The following is a 21,086-nucleotide window of genomic DNA, read 5'->3' as shown; positions in this document are numbered from 1 at the left end:
TAACGGGTTTCGAAGGTGCACACATGTGGGTATGTGAGTCCAGTTAATTGAACAGACCATGCTTTGTTAGACTGCTACTAAATTTACTTTCATCCTGTCTTATTCTTAAATAATTTTTTAAAATATATTTTCTGCAGATTTTGCCGTCACAACTCAAAAAAAGATTGTGTTTTACGACGAACATTGGAAGGAGGTCACTTCAGCAGCGCATCAATTTGATCATCTTGGTGCGATTACATTTGATGAAGCCGAAGAGAAAGTTTATTTTAACGATGAAGTACACAATAATGGTAGTATTTTCGCACTAATGATACCAAAAGATTATGAAGATCCACATTTAATTGAGAAAATGGTACAACGAACAAAACACGAGGACATACGTTCGCTCGCATACGATCCCCTCGAACGTAAACTCTATTGGAGCGACACATTGAATAAGAAAATCTTTATGATATCTGTTGATGCCAACGAAACAACTAAACCAAATGTATTTTTGGACTTTTCAAAGGAAGACGTTCTACCCGATGGCATAGCTATCGATTTTTGTCGTCGTTCATTATTTTGGACCAATTCAAATTTTTCAAATCCAAGCATCGAACGTATTGGTTTAGATGGAAGTGATCGTAAGGTGATCGTACATGATGATATGTTTGCACCACATGGTATTATCGTAGATCAATTGACTGATCGTATTTATTATGTGGTGGCACAACGTGGCATACACTTTTCGGTAGAGAGTGCCAAATTAGATGGTAGCGAACGTGAAGTTATAATGAAAGGTCTAAATAATGAACCGTTTAGTTTGGCTGTAACAAAAGATGCCATATTTTGGACAGACAATACAAATCGTGCCATATGGGGTCATCAGAAATTTCTCAATGATACATCAATAACAAAACTGCATATGCCATCAGCTGATTATGATAATGGTGATAAAGCCGTTGAGAGTATAGAAGCAAATATGATACTTAAATATACGGATAGACCACGTGGCATTGTAGCGCGAGTCCATTATTTTAGTAACTTACAAAATGATCAGCATTGTCACAAAGTAATAGCCACTATTCGGAATCGTGTACTCTCTCCTATACCCAGCAACGATAGTGCGCTAGATATTGATACAAATTTTCTACAAAAAAATTATTGCCTAAATGGCGGTGAATTTATACCACAAACAACAAGTTGTATATGCAAAATCGGGTTCATAGGCGAACGTTGCGAAACTAACGAATGTCTAAATTATTGTATACATGGCACATGTGTAATGTCTTCCTTGGGTCTACCAACATGCGAATGCCCACTCAGCTACCATGGCGGGCGTTGTCAGTGGTATAAATGTGCGGACTACTGTTTGAATGATGGACGTTGTGCTATATTGGATACTGGGGAACCAACTTGTGAATGCAAGGAACATTTTGGTGGTATGCGTTGTGAACATAATTCTACAGAAATTTGCGCGCTATTTTGTAAAATTTTAATGCTGGAGCCTGACACTTATGTACCTTTCAGTTGCAGCGATATGTGAGTAGTGTTATCTATATATGTGACCCGGTCTATGAAAAGGAGGCTTATGACTCAAAAAACATTTTTCCACTTTTTTTCTGCTTTCGATAGTTTTTGAGACGCTCTTTCACGTGGTGAAAACTAGAAAGTCCTAACTTGCTTAGAAGTGTACTAAAAATGTAGAGAAAGAAGAGCACAAATGAAAGACGATGAAGCCTTTGGTACCTTCCATGCCACTTTGGTGGCTGGTGAAGCATCCTCAGATTTTTTTTTATGGCATTTTTTTCGATGGCAATGGAGCCGAAATATCGGTCAGAAACTGGTTTGTGCCTTGCCTTTTGGGCATGACTGTTCATAATGCAAAAAAAAAAACTACTAAGAAACTGAAGAAATGCATTGTTTATCTTTAACAGTTGTTTCTCGCAATTTCTTTTTTGAGTCATAAGCCACCTTTTCATAGACCGGGTCACATATATAAAAGAAAGTGGTATTAGTTACACTATTTATAACTCAAGAACGGATGAACCATTGGTGGAGAGGTAAATTGGTTGAGAGGTAGCTTAGAACCAGGAGGCATAGGATATTTTTTATGCCGTTCTGACTAGGGTCTTGAGATTAAAACGTGGACCTGGGTAATACTGGGATGTGTTTGTACAATATGGGTATCAAATGGAAGCTGTTTATGAGTACTTTGATACGGAGTATTTTTCGTACCCCGGGTACCCCTAGCATATGTTTATAGAATATGGATAACAAACAAAAGCTGTTGATGAGTGCTTTAGTACAGGGTAGTTTTCATACCTATTGGTGACTAGGGTCTCGAGATATAGGCCAAAACGTGAATCCGGGTAGGTACCCGTAGAATGTGTTTATACAATATGGATAACAAATGAAAGCTGTTGATGAGTGCTTTAGTACAGGGTATTTTTCATACGTATTGGTGACTAGGGTCTCGAGATATAGGCCAAAACGTGAATCCGGTTAGGTACCCGTATAATGTGTTTACACAATATCGATAACAAATGAAAGCTGTTGATGAGTGCTTTAGTACAGGGTAGTTTTCATACGTATTGGTGACTAGGGTCTCGAGATATAGGCCAAAACGTGAATCCGGGTAGGTACCCGTAGAATGTGTTTATACAATATGGATAAGAAATGAAAGCTGTTGATGAGTGCTTTAGTACAGGGTAGTTTTCATACGTATTGGTGACTAGGGTCTCGAGATATGGGACAAAACGTGGATCAGGGTAACACTAGGATATGTTTTTACATTATGGGTACCAAATTGAAGCTGTTGATGAGTGCTTTAATACAGCTTAGTTTTCATACCTATTGGTGACTAGGGTCTCGAGATATAGGCCAAAACGTGAATCCGGGTAGGTACCCGTAGAATGTGTTTATACAATATGGATAACAAATGAAAGCGGTTGATGTGTGCTTTAGTACAGGGTAGTTTTCATACGTATTGGTGACTAGGGTCTCGAGATAAAGGCCAAAACGTGAATTCGGGTAGGTACCTGTAGAATGTGTTTATACATTATCGATAACAAATGAAAGCTGTTGATGAGTGCTTTAGTACAGGGTAGTTTTCATACGTATTGGTGACTAGGGTCTCGAGATATGGAACAAAACGTGGATCAGGGTAACACTAGGATGTGTTTTTACATTATGGGTACCAAATTGAAGCTGTTGATGAGTGCTTTAATACAGCTTAGTTTTCATACCTATTGGTGACTAGGGTCTCGAGATATAGGCCAAAACGTAGACCAGGGTAACACTAGGATGTGTTTTTACATTATGGGTATCAAATTGAAGCTGTTAATGTGTGCTTTAGTACAGGGTCATTTTTATACCGCTGGGTGACTAGGGTCACGATATATAAGCCAAAACGTGGACCCGAATACCCCTAGAATGTGTGTGCAATATGGATATTAAATGAAAGCTGTTGCTGAGAGCTTTAACGTAATTTTCATTGTGATATTCGATTTGAACCTGGCAAAACTGATAAATATGCATGCCAAACCGTAATAAAGACATGAATTAATAATACCCACATACCTATTTACATATGTACGTCCTATTCGATTTGCCTGAAATTTGGTATACAACTTGCTTATATTAGTCTCTTTAAGGGATGAAGAAGAATGAGAAGAGAAAAGAGGGAAGGAGAAGGAGACTGAGAAAGAGATAGAGTGAGACGAAAATAGAGATAGATGAAGCGAAAAGGACGGAGGGAAGAGTGAACAAAAGGATTAAGAAAAAGTGAAGAGTGGGGGAGAGCAGAGTTAGACGGAAAAAGCTTATTAAGATGTATGCAGATAAATCAACTATTACGATTTGAGTCATGGGATGAATGTTACTCTGAAAAAGACGTATCCAAGGCATTTAATATTTTTCTGAACATTTTTAACAGACACATTAAGTCTGCTAGCTTTTCTTTTATCCCTCGCAGATCTGATTATAAGTTAAAACCATGGATTAGCAAAAAGTTGCTCAAAAAAATTCATCTAAAAAACAAGCTTGGAAAAAAGTGTAAAAACCACCCATCAAACGCAAATCTTCGCAGCAGGTATATGAAATTATGTAGAGAGCTGAAAAAAGAAGTACACGTGGATCGTGATAATTTCTATCGAAATGAGTTTAGGTCTTCCTATGGCAATCCAAAGAAGGAATGGAATATCATTAACGGTCTTCTGAATCGCAGTTGTAAAGCTAATAATACATCAATTGTTTTATGTGATGGTAGCGTGAGCTTTTCTGATCCTCCAACAGTGGCAAACCTTTTCAATGATCACTTTCTATCAATAGGGCAATCACCTGTTTTCGAATCCTCCGCTCTGATACCTGAGTTCTCGAATTCGGGAAATATTTTTTTTTTCGAGCCATTTACTGGCATTGAAGTTTTAAAAACAATTAATTCTCTGAATAACTCTAGATAATGTGGTTGTGATGGAATTTCGAATCAGACTCTTAAATATGTGGCACTAAATTTAGTTGATATCCTAACGCATTTGTTTAATATGAGTATTTTAGGTGGATCATTTCCTTTAGACTTAAAATGCGCTATTGCCATTCCTTTATTTAAAAAGGGTGACAAAACGGATATAAATAACTACAGGCCTATTTCATTACTGTCTTCAATTTCAAAAATTTTTGAAAAGCTGGTTAAAGGTCGAATCCTATCATTTCTTGACAATAATAACTATTTCAGCTCAATGCAATTCGGGTTCAGATATGGGCGGTCAACAGAAGATGCCCTGCTGGACTTTTGTTCTCACATATATAGGGAACTAGACAATAAAAAGAACTGTGCTGGACTGTTCGTTGATATCACTAAAGCATTTGACATGGTTGATCACCAAATTTTATTATAAATTGTATTTTGCGGGCTTCCGTGGGTTTATATATAATTGGTTTAAATCTTATTTGTCAGGAAGAATTCAAAAAGTAAAAGTTGGAAGTAGTATAAGTAACCCAGTTACAATTAGCTTAGGTGTACCTCGCTGCCATTGTATGGAAAAGTAACAGCCTTCGCTGACGACCTTGCTATCGCCTGTGGTTCATCGACCTATCTGGATTTAGTAGCAGGAATCAATAACGATGTGCATTTGCTAAGAGTGTGGTTTGCAGCACATAAGCTCTGTGTCAGCAAGAAAACGAAGTTGATGTATTTCAATTTGCATCCAAAATCCTCACCTGACATAGCCATTGTATTCCATGCTATACTGACTGCAAACGTTTTGTACTAAATAATTTTCTGTTCTGTGCATCGTTTAAAGCTGAAGTAAATTGTTCCGATAAGTGCTTCACTATTGAAAAAGTAAGCGACTTCCAATATCTTGGTGTTATTGTTGACCAAAACTTGAGTTGGTCTACGCATATTTCTCGTTTGAAGTCCTACTTGCGATCTTCCGTTCGTTATTTTTACAATTTAAGAAAAGTTTGTTCAAACGAAACACTTAAAACTATTTACTACGCTTTAGTCCACTCCAAGCTCCAATATGGTATAACCTGTTGGGGTGGCGCTGCAGGTAATAAAATCCAGCAGCTTCTAACTATTCAAAAATGGGTCATAAGAAAAATATGTAATGTTGATCGTTTTCACCACTCAATGGAGTTGTTTAGGGATCTGAAAGTTCTTCCTGTTAAGCATATGTACTACTATAAAACGTTAAAGATATTTTTCATTCGCTGTGGGTATTTACATAGCCTGGTATCGGATAGTTATAACTTGAGGCAAAACTCATATGGACTTGTGTATGTTCCGACCTCTCGAAAAACCAACTTCAACAACTTCTTTACTATCGTTTCTTGTAAAGCTTTTAATGCGTTGCCTGCATGTATACGTGTCACTAGAAATATGAATGAGTTTTTGGGAAAGGTTAAATCTTTTCTACTAGAGAAATCACACGAAGACATCAAAATTTTGCTGAACCATAGCACTTAAAAAAATATATGTACATATTTTATTAATATATTTTATTACTTATTATTTTTAATCAAACTTCACCCCACGCACTATTTTACATGTTTTTGAATTCAATTTTATTCGGAGATGGCATTCGATACTAAAATACATATATTTTTACAGAATGCCTTACTTTTCTTTCTGTAATTATGGTTAATTTAATTTAAGTCGCTATTGTAACATATATGCTGTTTTGAAAGAAAATGAATAAAAAATGAAATGAATGAAATTTAGGGCAGAACAACGTCTGACGGGTCTGCTAGTTTATATATAAAAAAATAGTTTGAAAAAACTAAAAACTACACTTTTAAAGCTAACCGAACTAAAAATTTGAAAATAACTTTTCATCACAAAGATTTTATGTTACATTAGTAGAAGGTGCAATAATTTACCATAAATAATTTGCTTAAAACAAAAATACCTATAATACAATTTATGTTATGAACAGAATAATAAAATTCCGAGTAAAACGCGTGCTGTCAATTAAAAAGAGCTATTGCAAATTATCGTATAATTGATCATGCGAAGCTTGTTTGCTTTTACGTTCGTCTCATTTCAGTAAAAATATGGTTATGAGCTTTTTTCCGAAATGGTCAAACAGTCAAACGGAAATTTCTTAAATGTGCACTACACCAAATTTTTAATGGCTCTGAAGTCAAGTGCCACTGTGACCACTTTAAATGGCCCATTCACCTTATGACCAATTCAAAATTCCATAAGGTAAATTTGTCTTATGACCCTCACATGCCTCTCCCCCTTTCTTTTCTTCCAAACGGCGCACGGTCGAGTATCTCATCAATTTAGCTGGCCAAAAGTCGATTTTTCAAAATATTCCATTTTTTTTTTTAATATACCCCCTGGCGTTCGTAGATGTCCACTGAATAATATGCATACCCCAAAACCCATCTGCAACATTAACTGAGCTAACCGCGCACATCTAAAGTTGTATAAAAATTGTGTGCAATTCGATGTATTTTAGGATTAAAAAGCAATATTCCCTCTAACCTAAATACTTGTTCACTTGTTTAGCCTTAATATAATCTAGTTACTTTTTCTTTTAGGACAGGTAAATGTGTTTTCAATTCATATGTTAATTTTTTTATACTGTATGTTTTAACGGAGTTATTCTACTCGTGATACTTCTACTTTTCAATATTACATTTTTTAAAAACCTTGCAAACAAAAAGATATGTATATCTTTTTTTCATGACATATCATGTCAGTAATTTTTTGGCAATACATAAGCTTGTGTTTGTTTCAAAGTTTAATAACCAAAACGGCTGCGCATACCCACGATTTTTTGAATGATGATCAATATTGTAAGAGACTAATACCCTTATTGGCATATCTAATGTAATTTTTTTTTAACTTAAAAAAGGTGGCAACCTTGTGAAAACATCGTCAGTGGCAACACCTAGGTGAAAAGTCTTAAAATATAATACTATATCGATGTACCAAATTTGATTCAAATCGGTTAAGCCGTTTCCGAGATGGTAGTGGATATACAAAGAAATATAAAAAAGAAGGTGAGGTGGCAACCCCAATTCGCAACCCTACTTAAAAATGTCATTAGAAATGCGAAGTAAAACACCTTTCGTTTGATACCCATATTGACATATGTATCTCATGTATTGCCAAAAAATTAACCCGGTCCATCCGAAACAGGGAGCCCGATCCATAGTAATTCTGCGCGGAGCACCGTGAATTTACTGTCAAATATTTCCTCTCATAACAATGAAGTAAGACAACCACTATTTGAACAGAAATAACTGCTGTTTTAATTTTGGCCAGATCGTCTGCGTTCCTTCGCATAACTCGCCGGCGGGATCACGGACAGAACCATAATTCTTCCGGAGAACTTTTCTCTCGAACACTGCAAAGAGCCATCTAATTTTCTCTCGACACTGTCCATAAAATAAATAAAAAATAAATGTAAGGCGCGATAATCTCCGGAGAGATTTTAGGCCGAGCTTCTCTTCCAATTTGCGTCGTGCTCCTCTTGATTTTCCCTACAAATTGGCCGAACGGGACCTACATGTTTTAAGCCGACTCCGAACGGCATCTGCAAGGCAGATGAGTTTTCACTGAGAGCTTTTCATGACAGAAATACACTGGGAGCGCTTGCCAAACACTGCCGAGCGGCGACCCCGCTTAGAAAATTTTCTTCTAATTGAAAAACCTTATTTCTAAAATTTTGATGTTGTTTTGCCCGGGGTGTGAACTCAGGGCATACGGTGTGGTAGGCGAAGCACGCTACCATCACACCACGGTGGCCGCATGGCGCATTTATTAAAGCCAATAACATCAATATCATCAGCATACACCAGTAATTGTGCCATCACGATTTACTTCTGCTGCTAGAATTATCTTCTCAAGTATTAGGTTAAACAAATAGCACGAAAGGTAGTCGCCTTGTCTGGAGCCTCGTGTGGTATCCTTATGGAGCTGGTGGTGTTGATCAATGCTATTTGGTAAAACCTTATTAACTTTACAGGGAACTAAAAATTAAAGCCTGGAAGGCTGACTTGAAGTCTACTAAAAGATGATGAATGTTGATCATTTTATCGTGAGTCTTCTCCAGGATCTGGCTCACTGTTGTTGTTTTTGTATCGATAAAGACACTCCCCAAAGGTTTTGGGATAGTTCTTTGTCGGATATGCATCCGGTACGTTTCGGAAACAAGCACCTTTAAGTTACTAGTCCGACCATCTCGGGAACGATTTTAAATATTTTAACCTACTAAACCACAAAATGGTCTTTATATTTTAAATAAAATTTTCTATAATTACAGTTGCGAGGAATTAAGTCGAGAAAACGAGTTTGGTGCTGCAACATATCCTACCCCTAAATATCCACATTTGGAAGTATGCCAACAAGTGAATCCATTTTCGGGTACCGTTATAATTGTAACCGTTTGTGGAGTAATAGCATCGCTGGGATTAATGTTATTGATTGTACATGGCCTACGTCGTTTCTACAAACCAGCTCGTCCACGTATCAAGAAAACATTTGTTGTACGCAAACAGGCGACTCCATCATCAGATACAGCACTCACAAATCGTCCCCTTGCCACCGAACAGTGTGAAATTACAATAGAAAATTGTTGTAACATGAATATTTGTGACACAGTAAGTACTAGAACATAACTAAGTTTAGGTTAGGTTGAACTGGCCGGTCAATAAAGAACTCACATTGACTGAATGTTTCCATAGTGTTACCAAAATTTGTTCAGCGACCACACGGAAAACCCCAATTAGATACCAGGACTTATGTTATAGAATAACTCCGTTCTCTTGGCAATTACTCCAAGTTTTCTAGGACCTAACTTAATTCTTGCCTCTAGATCTGACAGAGTTGCCCTAGTAGCTAAAGTCTTAACCTCGCGAGCGCAGGACACTAACACAAAACGTGCTCAAGAGTTTTTTTTCTGCAGCTCGCACTTCCTACATCTGCTGTAACTGACGAGGCCAGAAGGCAGTGTCCAGTAAGTATGCCCATCCTGAGCCTTAAGTATTCTCTCTTTAGATAATGAACAACTTTGTGAGTTTAACGTCATGGGATTTGCGCATGATCTTGAATTTCACAGCCGCGCGCTCCAGTCTCCATTTGATTTCTCCCAAACGGTTTGGGACGTCTACCGTCGATTTATCGATTGCTGCAGTCCCCTATGTTAACTCAAAGGCGTTTTCACTACGTTTTCTTCACGCCGACAATTTCCACCTAACAGAAACTGCGGTGATCTAGCTGCCTGAAGATCTACAATTGCAGAATCGGCGCAGCTAATTTGGAACCATCGATTTATCGATTGCTGCAGTCCCCTATGTTAACTCAAAGGCGTTTTCATTACGTTTTCTTCACGCCAACAATTTCCACCTAACAGAAACTGTGGTGATCTAGCTGCCTGAAGATCTACTATTGCAGAATCGGTGCAGCTAATTTGGAACCATCGCTACACACGAGTTTAGTATGTTCTGCCTGTTCCGCGCTCTTGTGCCTTTCTTGTAATTTTATAGCAGCTCCAAGATCTTTTTCGAAGCTCAAGACAGAGACCATGAAGTCCGTTCGCCCAATATTTTATGGCGTTATACTGCTATGGCCATACGGCCTGCACTCGAGCTGCCCCGAGGCCGTAAGCCTTGTTTGTTTCAAGTTTTTTGGTAAACGTACTTTTTTGTGTGGCTGTCCACCAAACTAGGATCCCATAGTAAAGTAAGGACTTGACAATTGCTGTAAATACCCCTCCAACCTTAGACTTATACCAATTAGGGACCTTATATTTCCTAATAAATAATACTAGATCGGTATTTTCCGCGTTGGCAGATGCTGACTCATGTACATCCCGAATCGCCTGATCTATCAGAGAGCTAATTGTTGGTAGATATCTGCCGCTTATGATGACTGAATCGCCATCGGCATACGCTGTGAGTTTGACTGGTTCTGACATGGAGACGATGCAATTTGTTGAGGGCGCACGTACTTCAATAGAGTTGAAACTGTCGATGATTACTGTTTCGACAGCTAGAAAGGCCTAATGTTTAATTACAGACACAAAAAAATTAAGTTTTTTGTCTGCAACATAGAAGCCATGGTATATCCCTAATAAACTTCGTTCAGATTGCTTTTGTTGAACATATTTATAGTTTAAAATTGGCAAATCGGGCGATTTTTGAGGGGCACCGCGATTTGTGCGTGTGATTTTCCTGTCCCAGCAATATTGATCCCTGACTGTCACAGATCTGTTTCACGCCTACCAAAAATCGCAATCACAAACCCAATTACAGCTCTCGTCACATCAGAACAATGGTTGCGACAACATGAATCAAATAGTCTTTGGTTTGTGCTGGTAACTACTGCTAAATGCTGCAGTACACCGCGACGACGCCATATACTAGATATTTACTTCCTAGTTGCTACAAAATTCACAGACTTATTGGTTCATAATATCACAGCTATTTGTTCCTGTGAAGCTATGGCTGCGATATACAGTGATCTTTCAGTCGCTGTGGCAAAATCACAAGCACATGAAACATCGCCTTATGGCAAAAGTTCTCTATTTACCGTCACCGTTTTTTTCCCATTATTTCTAATGGTTGTTTTTATGTACGGGTCCCTTTTTCGATCTTATTTGGAATCCAAATCTATAAATAAAGTTGTGGTTGTAAAAATGGATATTCGGGCTATTAGCGAGCTTTGGGCAATTTTGGTCGTAGTGATTTTGTTTAGCTATATTTTATTAAAATAATTTGTTAAAAATAAACCATTGTGAACATGCAAAGAAATCTATTTGTACTATGGCACTATTGTGAATATTTGAACTGCATTACCGGCATTATTGTACGCTAGATGGCAGCGCAAGCTGTATTGAACATATAGAACAGCTGCTTTCTGTTGATATTTGATAAGAGACGTTTATATTGGTTGCGCAAGATGCGCACGGGTCAGGCTTGTACAATGTAATTTTGTTTTGTCAAAAGTTATCAACTAAAATGCCTTAAAACTGTGAAACTAAAAATTCATATTTTGCATATATTTTCAGCCATGTTTCGATTCAAAACTACTCGAGCACACACTCTCACGCAACAGTTCTAAAGCGAAAGAGGATAAGAAAATGCTAATAAATAGCATGGATGATGATTTATATTAGTAAAGCACTCATAAGCGTTCCATCTATAAATCGCTTGATATGTGGATTACAGTAAACGCTGTCTGTATATACTGATAAACTTCTATGCACGCGCGCACACATCTATCTACAAAAGAGGCCTTACACAACGAAAATGAACGCGAAAAAGTATAGAAATAAATACCATGCTAATGTAGAAATGAAGAAGAAAACGGCACAAGCGAGTTAAATTGATAGTAAAGTCTGATGCAATGGACACATTTTTATGTAGATATGTAGTTATAGGTCATGTCTGATACAACTTTGGTGCGTCACTTGACATTTAGAAGTTTTGAAGAAAGATGCAAAACGCAACACTCTAATGTATGCAATAACTGTATAGATAGTTACAATATAACTAATAATTATATTATAATTTATTGTAAAGGTTTATTCTCAAAAATTGTTATGTTTCGTTTTTGTACATCAAATTAAACCGCACAAGAATTTACAATAGTTAAACAAATAGGATCAGCTGTTATGTCAACGCCCGGAAAACATAAGAGGGCCAATTAAACTTCCTTAACCCTAACGCCATAGTCGTAACCATACCCATATCCATAACTATCTCCAATGTGATCGATTAATAGTGCCTTAACCTAAAAATCGTTAAAATTTCATAAAAATGAAAAAAATGCCAAAAATTACAAACATATTCCACAAAAAATAAGTCACTTAGTCATGACGTATCCAAAACAATAAATAAAATCTAGAAAAAGTTATTAAATTCACTAACTCAAATATTTTTAGGTTATGGATATGGCGAGAAACCAAAAACCAATTGGTTGGCTATGGTATGATTATGGCGTTAGCGTTATGGTATGGCACCATTAATCGATTACATTGATTTCCATAAGGTTGGTTCGATCAGCTGTTTTATCTGGTTATGGTTATATGGTTATAAGTCACCATTAATTGGCCCTTTAGGTCGCTGCGTTGACGCGCGTCATGAGATATGTTGCATTTAACTACGTAGATTTTATCTTCAAAAATGAGAGAAGTCAATCAAAGCGCCACCAAAGTTTTATCAGGCATGGCCTTATGTATAGATTGAGTTCCTCGTCCTTAGCAAAAGACAAACGAAGTGTGCAACTATAGAGAAGCTTTAATGTCATAGGTGTTGTTAAACCCACACTAAAAAAAGGAGTCACAAATATATTGTAAAGCTCATGTACTTATTACATTACACTAGCCACAAGAGAAAAAAAGAAGAATACAAAAAATAATTTTTAACGATTTTTTATGTGACTGTATTTTCCTATGTAAAGTCTCCACTTTTGAGATTTTAAGACGATATACATTTTAAACTAATTCTATGTCTAAATAAATTACGATAGAGTAACATCTAAAGAATTCTGAGGAAAACAATTTTAAGGTTTTGGATCCCTGTTTCGTGTATGCAGTTCAAAAAAAATAAAAACCAGAGAGATATACTACACCTTTTCCAGCTTAAGTTCAGAAAATTACAATTCAAGTTCAGAATTTCCAATTTAATTTCAGAAAATTACAATCAAGTTCAGAATTTCCATTTTAAATTCAGAAATTTACAATTCAAATTCAGAAAGTTACAATTCAAGTTCAGAAATTCCAATTTAAGTTCAGAAAATTACAATTCAACTTCAGAAAATCACGATTCAAGTTCAGAAAATTTCAATTCAATTTCAGAAAGTTTGTCAGGATTTTTTTCTTTCATGCAATTGCAATTAAAGTATGTAACATTGTAAATATTAGCGCTAATAATCTGATTCAAGGATATGAAGGTCTACTATCTGTTAAGAAAGCATTGGACTTCTTAACTCACTTAAATCAATTTTGCTCACATGAAGGAGGTAGCGAAAAAAAACCGTTTCCTCTCTTCTCTCTCCTCCTCTCATAAGAGGTCAGTTACAAGGACATCCAGCTATATTCTACATAAAGGCCACAAGCACATTGATCTGCATTGAGTATGACAGCAGTGATGACGAAATCAACGGATCGTCCACAATCCCGCAAGTAACGTATAAGTACTGTGTGCACAGATCAAGTCTTCCTCCACCTGTCTCTCGCAACTCTGTGGAGGTCTCCCCCTTCCACTGCTTCCAAATTGCGGTGTCGACTGAAGTACTTTCATGGTTGGAGCGTCCTCTTGCACTTGTTGCAAAGAGTTATCCTCCTTTTGATTTCTTAGCTCGGGATGTACACGCATTGAAGAAAACTTGGGGTACAGTATTTCCAAGCCACCATTGTCAACGCAGCATCAACAGTTCCGCAAATAACATATAAGTATTGCATTACGTAGATATTATTATTATACGTATATTAACTTTTGAAAACAACACCCTTCTTATAATTTTCTGAATTTGAATTGTAATTTTCGGAACTTGAAATGCAATTTTCTGAACTTGAATTGTAATTTTCTAAATTTGAATTGTAATTTTCTGAACTTGAAATGAAAATTCTGAACTAGAATTGTAATTTTCTGAACTTGAATTGGAAAATCTGAACTTGAATTGTAAATTTCTGAATTTAAATTGGAAATTCTGAACTTGAATTGTAATTTTCTGAACTTGAATTGCAATTTTCTGAACTGGAGTTGTAAATTTCTGAACTTAAACTGGAAAATGTGTATATTTAAAAAAATTTAATTCGTTACCCGTTTTACAGCAGGCAAAATCGCAAGGTAAACTTCAAGAAGGTTTTCGAAAATCGTAATTTTGTTTCTACAATTATTTTGGCGATGCCTTTATCGGGAAGAAGTTTTTACCTAAAATTTTTTTTTCATTTTTTTTTTTGATAAATATCGCTAGATAACCAAATATTTCATATATATATATATATATCTTTGGTCACAAGCAAGCCCTACTTTTACATGGGACTTAGGCGACTATTACTTATAGCACAGCTATGCACCTCCGCGTCAAACAAGTAGCAGAAAAATTATTGTAAATATTTTTGTCAAATTAAAAGAAGTTGAATGCATTGTATATCGAAAACTACGTGAGCACATATTTCAAAAATGGTTTTGAAAAAATTCGAAAAGTTTTAAAAAGTCTTCATGCACAGTCAAATATTGCTATTTCAAATTTTAGAAAATCTTTGAGTATGCAATTTTGTTGGCCAATAGATTTTAGTGCGACAAAGTACAAGAATAAAACTTTTACACACTTTGTATAAAAGAAAATCTAGAACACCTTTCGGAAAACAAAACAAAACATGGAAAAAATCAACACAATTATCAAAAGGCTTCAAGCTTATGTTATGTTAAACTAAAAAGAATTAAAATACAGCACTGCATATGCAAATAGTCTGCTAAAACTTTTTATAAACATTTGATAAATAGTTTTAAAAATTCTCGAATATTCGAATTTTTTCGAAACTGGATTACGTTACTTGCCACAATTCATTTAATTTTTAATAGGAATTCGCCAGTAATTTTCGTTATACAATTCATTTAGATTTGTGTTTTCTAAACTAACGCTATTAAAAGTATGAAAAAATAAAACTTGTAAATAATTTTTTCTGATATTTTCCCACTCGCTGGTGTATATAATTTGCGTTTTGAAAAAGCCATTTAGTGCTCTTCGGTATAGTGATTAAATTCAGAGAAACTTTTCGAGACAAGGCGAATTCATACCACGTGGTGGCAAAGCGAATTCAACCAATTCGCCGTGCAGAATAATGTCAACTTAAAGGAAAATTTTCATTGATTCCGATTAACTGACATGTTGTAGTACAAGGCGATGCAAGGCGAATCCATACCAGGTGGTGGCAAAGCGAATTCAACTAATTCGCCGTACAGAAGAATGTCAAGTCGAAAGAAAATTTTCATTGATTTCGGTTAATTGACATGTTGTAGTACATGGCGTGGTATAGAAAATTATCAAGAAGAAGCAATCAGCTGTTGGGATAACAACACTTGGTACTGAATTCGTCTTGTTTTCGAGACCATAATACAAAAAATATATCGCACGTTTTATTGTGAACCGAAATAATCCAAGATTTGAATTTTTTGGGAAAACGCAAACAAAGATTATTTTTTTCTATTCAAAGGCGTCCGATATTGTGGTCTTTTGGGTATTCTACAAATGTCAGCATAATCTCATCATTTGGTTATCTTCGTGGGTCATAAAACCTAAAATAATGAAAATTTTGAGTTTAATCAGTTTACAATAAAACGTGCGATACAATTCTTGAAATTTCATAAATGGGGACTCCAGGCTACGACTAAAAGCTTTTTTTTTACAAAAATACAGACATACAAAATTCGGTAAAAATGTGTATTTTATTTCACCCACTAGTGTATTGTTATCATAATTTTATTTTAGTTGTATTAAAATACATAATTTCATGCTTTGTCAAATCAACGACTGAGTAAAAGAACTTGCTAACACAGAAGTGGTTTCAAAAACACCATAACTCAACCAATTTATTTAAAGACCTATCTTATTATTCGATTGATGAACGCATTACACTAACAATTCAATATCGAATAAGGTACATAGAATCGGCTGCCGTAGGATGTCGACCATATTGGTTGCGACACACTGGCTACACACCGCACTCATATACACAGTGGGGCGGGAGTACTTCACATAAAAGAGAGAAATAAAATGCTGAATAAATAGTTTCTGCTGAATACCCTACAACCTCGGCATCCCCACAGGCATCTCATTGAAGAGGCCTCGCCTTCTAGGAACTTAAGAATTCAACCGTATGAAGAAAAGGATCATGAAAAGGCCCTCAGGGACATCCACGAAAAGGCGTCGGACTACTATGCCATGGAAGAAAAAAGAAAGCAACCTCCCCAGGGAGACGCGCGTTACTCAAGCTCAACTTCGATCTGGATGATACTGTAATAGGTTACACTCTTTCTTATTCAGAATCAACCCCGACATACCCAATGTATGTATGTCCCACTTTTAATGTGTCCCCACATGACACCAACCATCTTTTCAATTGCAATGTGGAACCAACGCCTCGAATACCCATATCTCTTTTGTGCAGCCATGTTGAAACTGCATCTTTCCTTGAATTCCCGTTAGAGGATATTGATGACAATTTGTGAGTGATTGCACCCATTCGATGGGACGAAGCACAACAACAACAACTAACAATTCTGGTTGGAGTTGGTCGTTTTTGAAGCAAGATCTTAGCATTTTACGTTTGGTCATCTTTGTACTCAGGCGTTGTTATACCTAAACCGATGTTTAATTCATAAGATTGTAAGTTTAAATCTTTTTAACTTAAAACTAATAACTAACTCCTTTAATTCAATTTAAATGTATCATTTAGTTTGTATTTATTGATTGAATTTGTATGCAATATTTTTATTTTTCTGTTAAAAAACAATAATGCTTAATAATTTGAAATCAATAAAGGCTGTAAAAACACTTTGAAAAAGTGATGTAAAAATGCATATTTAAATTTAATTACTTAAAAAAAATATTTAAAACTAATAAAATGGCATTGATTGTAAAAAAAGATGGTAAAGCTATACTAAACGAAATTACTAAAAATGTTTGTTTAGTGATATAAAAAAAAAATATTTAGCTATATTTTCAGGATTTTATAATAAGAAACGAAATACTGAATTTATTTTAATACATTTTTTTGTTCAAAAACATGACTGCTGTATCGCCATTGATTAGCATTTATTGTAAAATTAAAAATAAAATTACCACACTATTTCGCTATGGTTAATTCAATCGAGTTTTTGTCAAGACAACAAATTTGCTTAGTCATTTTAACAGCAGAAAAACTGTTGGTCTCAAGTTAACTTAAAAAAAAAAAAAATATAAGGCGCGATAACCTCCGAAGAGATTTTAGGCCGAGCGTCTCTTCCAACTTGCGTCGTGCTTCTTTTAATTTTTCCTACAAATTGGCGGGAGGGGACCTACTTGTTTTATGTCGACTCCGAAAGGCATCTGCAAGGCAGATGAGTTTTCACTGAGAGCTTTTCATGGCAGAAATACACTCGGAGTGCTTGCCAAACATTGCCGAGTGAACTATATTCTGTAAAAATTACAGATCCCCAATCAATCCAACTGATTTTTCTATTAAAATAATTGATTTCATTGGTCATTTCAGCAGCGAACATCTAACCGCCAATATTATGCAAATGTACTACTTATGACCATGGTCCCATAGAAATCTCTGTCATGTAAAAAACCTTTTGTGTTATTTTCATTTGGACGGAAATCTCTTATTCTAACAGTTTACATTGGTATTCTTAAGCTTCCTTTACTCATACTAGCATAGCATAGGCTTTACTTGACTTGGCAAGTTAGGCTTGATTATACTTCACTTAGGACATACAATCTGCATTCAACTTGATTTTTCCCAAAATAATGTACTTGCTCACAAAACATGTTCAAAGAAATATAAATACGCAGAAAATCAAAAATCAACAGATTTCTAAGTCAAGTATTTCTAAGTGTTGGGTAGTCAGTTACATGCAAAGCTCATTAGACAGAACCGTAAGTGACAAGTTAAGTAAAATGTATGCTAAATATGAGAAACAGGTACTTTTGTAACAATAGTTAAGTTAACAGCGCTATGGCTGATAACGTATGATGAACATTTTTTATTAAACGGTTTTATTTAGCTTGAGTTGACAGGCGGCACGGCCGTTGTGAACGAATCTTGTAATTAAAATTTAAGTAACTTCCCGATAAGCTACAAGCTTGAAACTTGGAATTTAGTTCAGAACCCGATGACAATGCAATAATAAGAAAAAAATCGCCGCTAGGTGGCACAAGGATCGAGATATTCGAAAAATTCGCATTTGTGGTCCGATTTGGCTCTTATTTGGAACACATAATACATGCAAGAATAGAAATCGACCTGTGAAAAAATCGTCGCTAGGTGGCGCATGGATCGAGATATTCACAAAACTCGTATTTGTGGTCCGATTTGGCGCATATTTGGAACACATAATACATGCAAGAATAGAAAGCGACCTATGATGCCCGATTTGGCTCATATTTGGAACAAATATTGCATACAGTCCGGTAGAAGTGACATCAAAATATTTTGGAGTTGGAGGAGGGACAAGCATACGTGGCGCAGAGTCGAGTAAAGTCTTTGGAAGGATAATGTATTGGGGACTTAGGTTTTAACAAATTGTCAGGAAAGAGTCCTTGTAGTAATGAGTCACTAAATGAACTAAATAGAATGAGAAATAATAGGCAATTAAATAAAGACTAAAAACTTGAAAATAAAATAACTAAAAAAATTTTTTAAGTTAAACGGTTTTATTGAAAACAATACTTACATTAAGTAGTAATAATACTTAAAGATAGAAAGATATTGTTGATCGCTGTTGAAATGACCTGTAAGATCAGTTGTGTTAACAGAAAAATCAGTTAGAATGATTAGGAATCTGTCAATTTTACAGAATTTTGTTAACATAAGAACGACAATTTCTCTTCTGTTGAAATTACTAAACTAATTTGTTCCCTTGACAAAGAACTCAGTCGAATTAACCATAATTCGATCAATTTCAGCGAATCTCCGTTAAGTCAAGAACAACAGAAACGATTGGTTGATTTTACTAGCATGTATGTGCTATGCGCGCCACTCTCACACTCTTCGTGCTGTTAACATTGTTTTTGCAAAGAGTGGAAAAATGGGCCTTTGTGTGTGTTTGCCCTTGGTAGCGATGGTCTATGTACGGTACGTAAAGTATAATCAGGTCTATCCTCGCGTTCAAATGAACAGTGATCCAGATTCCGTTAAAAATTCAACATGCAAATGCAACAACAAATTGATCCATATGGATCACATTGTTGTTGCATTTGCATGTTAAATCTCTATCCGTATCTGGTTTATGTGTCATTGGAACACGAGGAAATGCTATGTACTGCTTTGTCATGCAATGCACTGTAAGTATAATTATACCATAGATTAGATTGATACGAATCTTTTGTTTACGCTCTCACATTTTCGCTCTCACGAGGGATTTATCTTCTAGTTGTTGCTGGCAACAATCACAGATAAATCCCTCGCGCCAGCTGAAGCAGGTGCCAGAACAAAAAATGTGCCAGCCAAAACGAAAAACGTGCCAAAAATTTTGGTAAACTTTAGTTTGACCTACAACTGTAGAATAGCGTTCAAAAATTATGGGAAAAAGGATAAAAATACTTGTTTTAGAGTAATTAGTTCGAAGGCGGAGGTTAATATTATTTCCCATTCAAAAGTTATCACTAAAAACAGGTTTTGTAAATATGAACTCCCGATGCAACCAGTCCATTTTGATCACAGAACCTGGAACGCCAGACATGTAGGATAAGCCCTATCCATTAAATAATGTTAACTATTATATCATAGGTCCGATTTACTGAAATTTCAGAAGAATTTTTCCCGGTTTTCACTGCGAGTTAAATGCAGTTACAATATTTGACTAATTAATTTAATCGAAATGTTAGTTTTACTTAGATTTGTTTATATATAACTCTAACTAGTCGTATTATTGTAAAATAACTTTAAGGAAATAAATATTTTACGACTATCATTTTATTAAATGATTCAAACTATAATCGCCGAAATGTATGTCAAAAATCCCCATTTTCAGATATACCTATTCATTTTTGTTTGGAGTGGCATCATTGATAAATGTTATAAAAAATGTGCATTTTGACAGCGCTCACTTATATTTTTTACGCTGTATTGGACTTTTACCTACACAATATACAGCACTTACTTTTAACAGGACTGTAAAAATCATACTTCCATAACATATAACAAAAACGCTATTGCTACTACAGTTGGTTATTAACGACATCTTTGCGTGTTTCGGTTATTTTCGAAAATGTAATTCTGAAAAAACCTTTCACGATAAAAAAAAGGAATTTTTCTATCGCAGTACTACGCAGTTAGGCGTTTACAAAAATGCTATGCTATACATATTTTTCTGACATATCTAGTAGATATTATCTACATATCTAACGATAGTATGTCACATTTTATCGAAAATGCAGTTTTTAATTTTTTTTTTGTCCTGTATACTCAAATGAGCGCGAATACAAAAATTACATATCTTAAGAATGGAAATAGCAAAGTAAGTTAAAATTTAAAAAGCTGCTTAATTTTACCGCTTTGAATATGTGAGTTAGGCCCCATCCATCCTTTACCAACGGTTACACCTACTGGTAAAAAAATATGTGAAGCTTTTTGAAACCTTCATTCAGTTTTAGAATTTAAGTAGTGAAACACTTCTATATAGAATTTGTAAGACCCCACACAATTACTTTGTGAGCCTAAAATAGATTTGACCGAGGCATATGCGTGCCAAAAATGTTTCTGAAAATTCAACAAAACAATTTTTAAGTTTTCATAAATATTCTCGAAATCGCTTTAGATGGAATCATTGCACAATTTATTAAAACCTTTTGGAAATTGTCACGAAGAAATGTTTTCGAACTTAGTTTACTTTGTTCTTTATACAATTCATTGAAGCTTCTTGGAAAATTTCGT

At 35.4% G+C, this 21,086-nt stretch overlaps 1 protein-coding gene across 1 annotated transcript in view; it reads left to right on the top strand.

Annotated features, from left to right (window-relative positions):
* The window catches only part of cue (Protein cueball), a 72,685-nt gene extending 56,833 nt beyond the window's left edge, over positions 1-15,852 (top strand). The window contains exons 2-4 of the mRNA XM_067789838.1: positions 138-1,521; positions 8,763-9,099; positions 11,508-15,852. Coding sequence (XP_067645939.1) covers positions 138-1,521; positions 8,763-9,099; positions 11,508-11,615 — 1,829 coding nt within the window. The 3' untranslated portion in view covers positions 11,616-15,852. The remainder of the gene's footprint in view (positions 1-137; positions 1,522-8,762; positions 9,100-11,507) is intronic.
* The last annotated feature ends 5,234 nt before the right edge of the window (positions 15,853-21,086 follow it).

This window comes from Eurosta solidaginis, chromosome 5 (genome assembly GCF_040869045.1).
Source record: "Eurosta solidaginis isolate ZX-2024a chromosome 5, ASM4086904v1, whole genome shotgun sequence".
Taxonomy (NCBI): domain Eukaryota; kingdom Metazoa; phylum Arthropoda; class Insecta; order Diptera; family Tephritidae; genus Eurosta; species Eurosta solidaginis.
Note: the sequence above shows the minus strand (reverse complement) of the source record. Positions and strands in the feature narration are given on the sequence as shown.